This window comes from Aptenodytes patagonicus, chromosome 2 (assembly GCF_965638725.1).
Source record: "Aptenodytes patagonicus chromosome 2, bAptPat1.pri.cur, whole genome shotgun sequence".
Taxonomy (NCBI): Eukaryota; Metazoa; Chordata; class Aves; order Sphenisciformes; family Spheniscidae; genus Aptenodytes; species Aptenodytes patagonicus.
The window spans coordinates 25,094,957-25,103,964 of record NC_134950.1 but is presented as its reverse complement, the minus strand read 5'-3'; the positions used below and the strand labels follow the sequence as shown (position 1 = coordinate 25,103,964).

Below are 9,008 nucleotides of genomic sequence, written 5' to 3'. Positions count from 1 at the left end.
AGAGAAAAACGCCAAGAACTATAACACCACGGTAGCTGAAAGCTTCCTGTCTTGGAGGATTATTTTCATCCTTAGCTATTAGGAGATAGATTATAAACCTATTCCTCTGGTTTGAATTATTTCTTACTGAATAAGCAAGATAGGGACTTTTTTGTAATGGAGTATCAAAGCATAACCAGGAAAAGAAAAGTTTGTTCCCAGAATAGACAAGCACAGTTTTACAGATGCAATTATCATTTATTCTCATTAAACACGATTTTTTTTTTTGCATTTTTTTTTTTGTGTTTTTCGTTTTTAAATCAAAAGATAGTAACAGTTGAATTGCTACGAAAAAGATTATGAGAAAGGTTACAGGTAGAGATTGATTTACAGCTGATTTATAAAGGTAGCACTTTATTTCAGAAAAGCAGAATTTTCTTCTTTCTGAAATTAATATTAACTTTCCTAAGCAATTGCTTCCATATGAAAAAAATGTGAGTTCCAACAGTAATCTATTCTGTAAAGACAGTTTAAGACAGTTCAGAAACAAATACAGCAAAATTCCCCAAAACACAAAAGTGAAAACGTACGCTAAGCAATTCAAGAGTTCTACTGTCTTCCCATTTGTCATTTTTTCTTATTTAAAATCGTTACTAAAAAAACAACTATTACAAATCATTACAGCTTTCCGTGTACAGATCACCCATAGTATAACTGTCATACGTCCAAACGTGTACTTAATATCCGAATATCCAGTCACCATCACAAAGTAAGGGCTCTGTCCTGCAATCAAGCTCAGCTGATTTTAGCAGGATTCCTGGAGGTTTCAGGGTTTGCCTGCATAGAACTCACTGTAAGCTTGTATTTTAGAGAATCCAAGACCACAATCCAGAAGAACGCACCTTTCCTCGGTAAGTTTAGTCATTTCAGCTGTATGTAACTGCTGATAGTCGATTGTAGGAACAGGATGTAAGGGAGAAGTATTAAATCTAAAACTGCTGTCATAGGATATTCAGTCTCTATTTATAGTCAGGCTGAAGCATCTTGGAGGGGTCCCTGAATGGCAATAGCTTCAATCTCAACTCGGGCACCCTGTGAGAAAACAATGAAGAAACGTATTAGAAATTTGATGTATCTATTTTATGAAGCAAGTGGATGTGTAACACAGCATTGTAAGAACAGAGTGACATTTGAGGGAGATTACACTTCTGACAGTTGTATTACTAATTTAGCAATGTTAAGTAATACTAAAAATTCACTTTACTCTTAATTAAGTATCATAACCCCTTATTTCTAGTGTTGTAGCCATCTTCCACCATAGAGAAATGTATCTCTCATATTTAGATCTCTTATCATGTGTGGGAATAAGACTGGTATACTTAGAAGAAAACTAAATACTTAAGAGTATTCATTAAAGTAATTGCAATTGAAGCTATTCCAGAATAAGAAAAGCTGTCAGAATGCTTCAGAATTAAGGAATTTCAGAAAATTCATTTTTTGGTAGGCAGAAAAGTGACACTTACTTTTGGCAAAGCAGCAACCTGATAGGCTGCTCTGGCTGGGAAGTTTGTCTTGAAAACTGTAATTTAAACAGAAACATCCACCAACATCCACCAATCACTTAACTTCGCTTGATAAAACACAGTTCAAAGTAATCTGTATAAAATGCAGTCATTGGAACAGTTTCAGGTGCGAGGCTACAAGACAAATAGTCTTCTGTGCCAGCTATCATTTCCCCCTTGTTGGTTTTTTTTGGTCACTGACTGGTCTAACATCTCAGCAAGCTACCATTCATCATTGAGAAGGCAGCTACAGTTGTGACCTAACGGCCAGTGATAACTTGCACTCTGCTGACACTGCATGGCCTTAACACCAACTTGGCTGAAAAAGAAAGATTAAATCAGAACGGTGATCATCCAATTGCAAAGACCAGAGAGTGGGAGAGGGCTCTTTCACAGACAGAGCAAGAGGGAGAAACAGGCCCCTGCCAAAAGAGTCATGAGCAAAGATCCCAGATTTGCCTAAGGTCAACAGGGGCCAACTTTACTCATATCAAAGGCAGGCAGAGTTAAAATAGGCCCTTGACCTATTCCTCCATTCACAATTAGGCCTGGCGCTCAAGGATATTAAAAGACGGGGTGGGGGGAAGAGGAGAGAAAAAAGGGTATTGGTCAAGATATAAGAGCTGAATGTATAGAATCATAGAATAGTCTGGGTTGAAAGGGACCTTAAAGACCACCTAGTCCAACCCACCCCCCTGCCATGGGCAAGGACATCTTTCACTATATCGGGTTGCTCAAAGCCCCGACCAACTGACCTTGAACACTTCCAAGGAATTTGCATAATTAAATGAAAGTTTTACTAGTGAGACTTAACACTAAGCTCAGAAATGTTAATTTCAGGGTCCTGCACTGACAAGGCAGGATAATAACTCACAATCAAAGAACAGCAACAACTGCTTTCTTGAACTACAGGTAGGAGGCAACAAGTAACTAAGTATCCAGCTGGTTATTTTTTTACCGTGCTTAAATGCACACACAATTCCATTTTGACATGCAGAAGACTATGCTGATAGCTCATAAATAAAAGACTTCATTCAAGACCAGATGTTGCTATCCAATTAAAACCCAAAGCTATATAAATAAGGAACTGATGTACATACTCTCCCAAATTCTTCTGCACAACATGGCTCATTGGAATTGCCTATTTCAGTCTACATTCAGTTTTGTTAACCAAGCATTATTCTTTTTTTCCTGAAGTGGAGCAGTGTGGCTCATCCTTGTAAAAAAAAAAAAAAAATGAGCCCTGTCCCATAACAATAATCCACAAATCATTCAAAGATACAAATAGATTTTAAAGAAATGGAGATACAAAATCTGAAATTAAGCATTTGAAGGCTGCCTACAGTAGAATTATATTAGGGACAACACAGCATCTATCAAGGTAAAGAGGCATGGAAGATCAACCTGTAGGGGTAGCAGGAGTTGATCTTCACATGAGAGTGAGTTAGTGGGGTGATACGACACAAATCCACAAGAAATTGGGCTGTGCTTGATCTGATGCTTGCAAATTTTTTTTTTTTTTTTAAAATGTTGTATTTCTACTGCAATGTCAAAGAATCTGGAACTACATCATCGGAGTCATTAAAACACTTTGCTTACTGTGAATATAATTTGTTCCACAAGCCATACTGGTAAAACAGAAACAAAAGATCTACTTACATTGTTTGTAAATATCATTAATATCATTGAAGTCCTTCATGTCTGCCATCAAAACCGTAGTCTTCACAACTAGAAATTGCATAACTGCAGTTATTTTGGACCTCTGACTTTTGTATAAAAGTTGAAAATCTTTAGTGCATTTCTTGCTTTTATTTCATAAATTTCTCTCAAATATTCTAAAAATTTTGAAAAGTTTTGTAAACAGATATTGACCATTAGAATTACCACCTACAGAACCATCTAAAAAAACCCGAATACCTAGTACATAATAAAACTTTAAGGAATTAGACATTCCTGGCCAGCTCTGAAAATAATCTGTTTTAAGTCTTGTTCTAAGCCCAATTCTTCCAAGAGGCACAGAACTGATAAGCAGGTCGAATAAAAAAAGCTGTTGTAAGCAAACTGGTGGCAAAAATTACATCATGTATCTGCTGCCAAAAAAGAAGTCCATAAAAGGCCTGAAGATATAGTCGATGCTAGAATGTTTTACCCATGACTGCCCAAGCCAACATTAATCCTGGTTTGGCTCCACTATTAGAGTCCTCCTCAAAAAAGGCACTGAAAGTGCCTAGAATATTAACACCATAGATATAGACAAGCTTTTACCTGGAACAAAGTCTAGGATGCTTAAAATGCTTGTAGTCAGTTGCAGCTCTGTCTATACCTGAGCTTCATCAGTTAGAATTAAAATATTAGTACTGTGGACAGGAACTTATGGTGAAAAGTAGTGTCCCATTGATACCCATCACAAACACTTGCACACTGATTTATTTCTTTTCTTTTTTAACCCAGACTCATGATTCCTTTTGTCTCCTTCAGCTATTGATAACAACTGCATGTTTAGCAAACAGCCTTTTTTTTTTTTTTCTTGAAAAGGTCACTTAATTTTTTCTTTTAATCCAGGTAGGTAAAAACAACCACTTGTCTGCCACCATCATCACAACACTTACCATTGCCATAGTCACAGCCTGCAGCTTTCAGGATTTCTCCCATGTTTTTTAGAGCCTAATGAAAAATGAGACAAAAATCTTTAAGTATCAGATGGGTTGTATTTAGGTAAGTATGTAAATATGAGTTGTAATCTGGCTACATCCATGTTATAGTACAAATTCACCCAGCAAATCTTCAACTGTCATCAGTGAGTAAGCAAAATCAGAAATAGATTAAAAAGTAAATTAATAAAAGGGAGCTTCTAATAAACCACAAATACTAAACCATCCGTTCATTAGATGTAAATGCATGATGCAGCGCCATCTCATCCTACCTATTACCTCACACAACCTCTTTGCTGCTGGGGGAACAAATCTTTCCCCATCTCAAAGCCAGGGTTTTTACTAGGGTCTGAACCTTTGTTGCAAACATTGATTCTTTCCTACATTAAATACAGATTCCTCCCCCGACCTCCATGTTGTTTGGGTGGAAAATGACAGGGATAGGATGGAATGACTTCCTCCTGCTTTTCCCCTCATCTTGGAGCATGTGAAATGCGCTCTCTAAAGCTCTTCAATTTCTCATAAGTCCATGTTTAACTAAGCACATGCCAGCTCCATGACAAGTTTATTGCTAGAAGACATCTTACCTGCTTAGCTTCTTCCTTGGCCCCTCCAGAGACAAGCTGTCCGGTGGAAGGTTCTATACCTATCTGTCCTGCAATGTACATCGTCTGGTCTACCAGCACTGCTTGGCTGAAAACATAAGTAACATTTTAGGTTTAATGTTTCCCCATCAAAACATTTAGCTATCTGAAAGCACACTTCACATTTTCTTCAGTAGTTTATAGTATCTCAGACAGATGGAGGACTTAAGTTATGCACGCACAAGTCTGTACACACAGTCATACGTTCAATCTGCTTATGCTTTGGGAGACCTGGGATTAGATCACCTATGGAAAGACATAGCTACATTAGCATAGCTCTGTTTGAGGTAATAAACCCTGTTTCTTGGAAAGGCAAAAGGCATGAGTGCAGCAACCCAACACTAAACACAGCTACACAGCTTCCACACTGCAGATAGCACAGAGGGGAGGCAGAGTAAATAAACATTTTTTGCACCTGCCCAGATAAATATTCCATCCCAATTTGATAGGTAGACAATACCTTTCATCTACATCTCAGCTGCAGAGCAATGAAGTTTTTAAAAAAAAAAAAGCAAAAAAGAGCTGATTAGTAAATTTGCCATTTTCTTCTCAAATGGGCACCATGATAAACGAGTTACAGCTGTGAGGTGAAACCTTGCATGCTAGTTCTCTGGCATTATTCCTCCAAAGTCATGAATTTGGCCTGTCAGCACGCCACCTTGATCACTCCATTCCCAGAACAATCACTCTCCTCTCACAAAATAACTTGGATGACCTGTTGGCTGGGTTAGTTCAGAAGAATGCAGAATTCAAGCTATTTGCAAAACATTTATATAAAAAATGTCAGGTGTGTTTTTGCTGAAGTAGAATTGGCAATTATTAACGCCTCTAATTACCACAAAGAGATTAAAAGATTAAAACAAAGATTTAAACTACCTAGCAAACATTATGCAAGAGACATAATTTACTTCTCTTCAGCTGGTAATCAAAAATATTTTTCAAAGAAATTAGAGAAAGATTCTTTTGAAAGTGTTCGTGGTGTGTCAACACCGTTTTTCTTACCTCTTCCCATTCCACAAGAAAACGCAAGTTCAACAAGCCTCTCAAGTTACACAAACTAGAGTTAGGCACCTCCCTGAAGTATCTAAATTAGGAGGTTAGCTTCCCTTTAATGTCAATGGAGAAAGAAAGGGACTCTTTCAGAGAACATTTCTGTTACATCTCTTCTCTTAATTGAGATTGACTCAATTGGATTGGCTCAACCCATTGACTTCACAGGGGATCAACCTACTTTAGGGACTCAGTGAAATGATTACAGTTAGGCAATCCAAAGAACGCCATCACTCCCATCTTTCCTTTTACCCCTGTCCTACATTCTCCTGTAATTTCATAAGGGGGAAAAACAGCCAGTAACTTATCTGATATAGTAAAACATCTTATATGGTGATTGTTTTCTCTATCATCAACTAACAAAATTGGACTAAATCACAATGCTGCACCATTTAAAGAAAAGAAATTAGTGAATGAAGTAGTTTTCTAGCTAATGCAGTCTTGTTGATAGAAAATGTGTGTATGAACCAAACACACATGCTTCTTTAATTTTATTTTCTTTCCTACCATGCCCTGCTTTGTTTGAGGCACAGGCCCTCAGACCACAAACTTCTGTTTCTGTTTGAAGCACAGAGAACATGCAACAAGAAGGTATGAGCTCCCAAAAAAAAAAAAAAAGAGAATGTCTTGTACTGTTTATTATAAAGCAAATGACACAACGAAACATTTATTCCAACAAAGGCCTTCAGACAGTCCTAAATCATGAATAATTGGGGAAAAAACCCAAGCTGAAGCCTTCTGATACCACTGCCAGATCAACATCTGCAGCAGTCTTATTGGGGCCCCTTCTCTGCTCCTCAACTTTCTTCTCTTGGTATGATTACCGGTGGAATCCTCCATTCACTGAGACTATTAACAATTTACCAACTAAAGGGTATACTTCTACTGCAGTCAAATGCATGAGTGAAGCTCAGAGAAACTTCAACTACAGAAACCCCTATCACACTTCAACTGCAGATGTATCCTCTAACTAGGGTCAATCGTAGCTACTCTTTAATCTCTGATTCAGCAGAGATCTGAGTGTGTGCCTGAAGTCATTCAGGTTTCAGTATACCTAAGTGCATAACTGGACGGACATTATAATCTTAGAACAACATCATCCATCAGAGAGATGGTGTTAAGAATCATGCTCTTTAAAGACAAGACTGCAAAGTTAATCAGATCTTTTTTACACAAATGATGGTTGATTAATACAAGAACAGTATCTCTGCTGTGTCTTTTCAAAAGTTTAATATCATTAATGAGATGTGTATATATACACATACACACTCACACATATAAGTCTTTTCATATATCTATCTACCTACCTACCTCAAGGTACTGGAAATTTGATACAGTAAAGGAAATACAGAAATACATTAAAAATAGGTCACCAAAAAGCACACTGAAGGGCTGTAGCAGAACCAGGAACACAGCCCACACATCCCAATTCTTCATTCCATATTAAGCCCTCATTCCTCTGTTACCATGCTCAGACTCCACAGCAGAGATGTAGCAGTTACTTCTTATGCAACTCTTGCTCAGTGGACTTTGACAAGTTTACTGAAACCTGATAAACTAAGTTAGCGATAAACTTATTGATGTTAGACCCGTCATACAATTAACAGGCTGCATAATAAGCAGTATTTCATCAAGAACTACGAATAAACACAAAATGTTGGAGTGCAGTTAATCCACAACAGAAGTGGAGAGCTATGTTGAAGGCTAGGCCGGTTGGGGGTAGGGTGTGTGTGTAGCTGAAGAATTGTTGCCTTCTCATGTTTTAGATGTTCTCTTAACTACAAACGATGCCAGGCCCCTGGCTGCAAACCAGTTTATTGTTTAGAGAGGTTAACCTTCATGCCATGTCTCTCTGCTTCTACATTTTGTATTTCTCCATCTTTATAATTCCTATAAAGAACACACAGTTTGAAGCTCAGAAAACTCAAAGTAATGGAGACAAAAATGCACCTGGAAGGCACTAAGATGCTGCAAGCGGAAAGGTTTAAACAAAGGAGTCTGTGTTTATATTGGGAAAACAAAGCCTGAAAGCAGAATTAAAAGTTCTTAGAAAATGCCCTGGTAAAAGTCCCTCAGTACCTTAGATATAAGAGTCTACTATAGTTATTGAACATAGTTATTTTATAGTTATTTTCACATCCAAATAGCAAAGAGAAACCTTTCTCCAATTAAAATTAGGATTTTTTTTTTAATTGCATTCAGAACTGTTGCAACTAACAACTTACTTGTGAAAATGTTGAACAACATCTTATATATTTTTACAGCAGTTAGTTTTTAGACTGAAAAGCATTTAAACTTCCTGGCAGCCACATTCAAAGTAAGAAAAGATTTGCAGTTCCCAGGCAGTGAACTCTCCAACTGCCAAAGCACGTCGTGGGTCGGGCTCAGCCTTCACTGTCCATCGCCTCCAGAGGCAGCATTCACTGTTAACTTGCCTATGCAACATGCTTTTTTCTAGGCAAACGTTTTTTTCCTAGAGAGGAATCATTCTTTCTCTTGCACTTTTTTTTCATTCACTGCTTATCACTAATTTCAGAATTATTTTCCCAAACTGACTTTTTGAGAGACATTTTAAAACCTCACCTAAAACTATCAGGACACCCCCCCGCCCCCGCCAGTCAGGCTGAAGTTTGCCGCTAGCCCTGCAGACCCACTCGTGCTGTAGGGCCCCAGGTGTCCCTGGGGGGGTTACCGGGGAGGAGATCAGTCCCTGCTCGCGGGGGGCGGGGGGCACGCTCACCACAGCCCCCAGGGCTGCCTGACAGACCCCCCCCTCCAGGGACCTGCTCCCCCTCACCACTACTCCTTCCAAGAGACCTGCCTCTCGCTAAGGCATACCTGTAGGGACCCAGCGCAGCAGGGGCCCTAGCAGTACTGATTATTTTCTTCACGAGCGAAGCCATAGCTGCCGCCGGACCCCTCCTGCCCTCTCCTCAGCGCCACGCCAACTGCTGCCTCCCCCCGCCCACCCGATAACGCCGCAGGGCACATGCTACCGCTATCACCCCGCAAGGGTTTCTGGGAAATGTAGTCCTTCGAGGAGGGGGTGGGGTGGGGGTGCGTGCGGTTGCGCCCCGCGCATGCGCGGTGCTCAGGTTCGGGCGGCCGCGTGTAGCGGGCGC

At 39.3% G+C, this 9,008-nt stretch overlaps 1 protein-coding gene across 1 annotated transcript; it reads right to left on the bottom strand.

Moving 5' to 3' along the window:
- Positions 1–216: 216 nt before the first annotated feature.
- RIDA (reactive intermediate imine deaminase A) lies at positions 217–8,843 on the bottom strand. Its single transcript, XM_076329359.1, has 6 exons — positions 8,725–8,843; positions 4,780–4,885; positions 4,151–4,205; positions 3,201–3,269; positions 1,503–1,558; positions 217–1,071 (listed from the first exon to the last, which is right to left on the bottom strand). The coding sequence occupies exons 1-6, from the start codon at positions 8,787–8,789 to the stop codon at positions 1,009–1,011; spliced, it is 414 nt and encodes a 137-aa protein (XP_076185474.1). The 5' UTR covers positions 8,790–8,843; the 3' UTR covers positions 217–1,008.
- Positions 8,844–9,008: the final 165 nt, after the last annotated feature.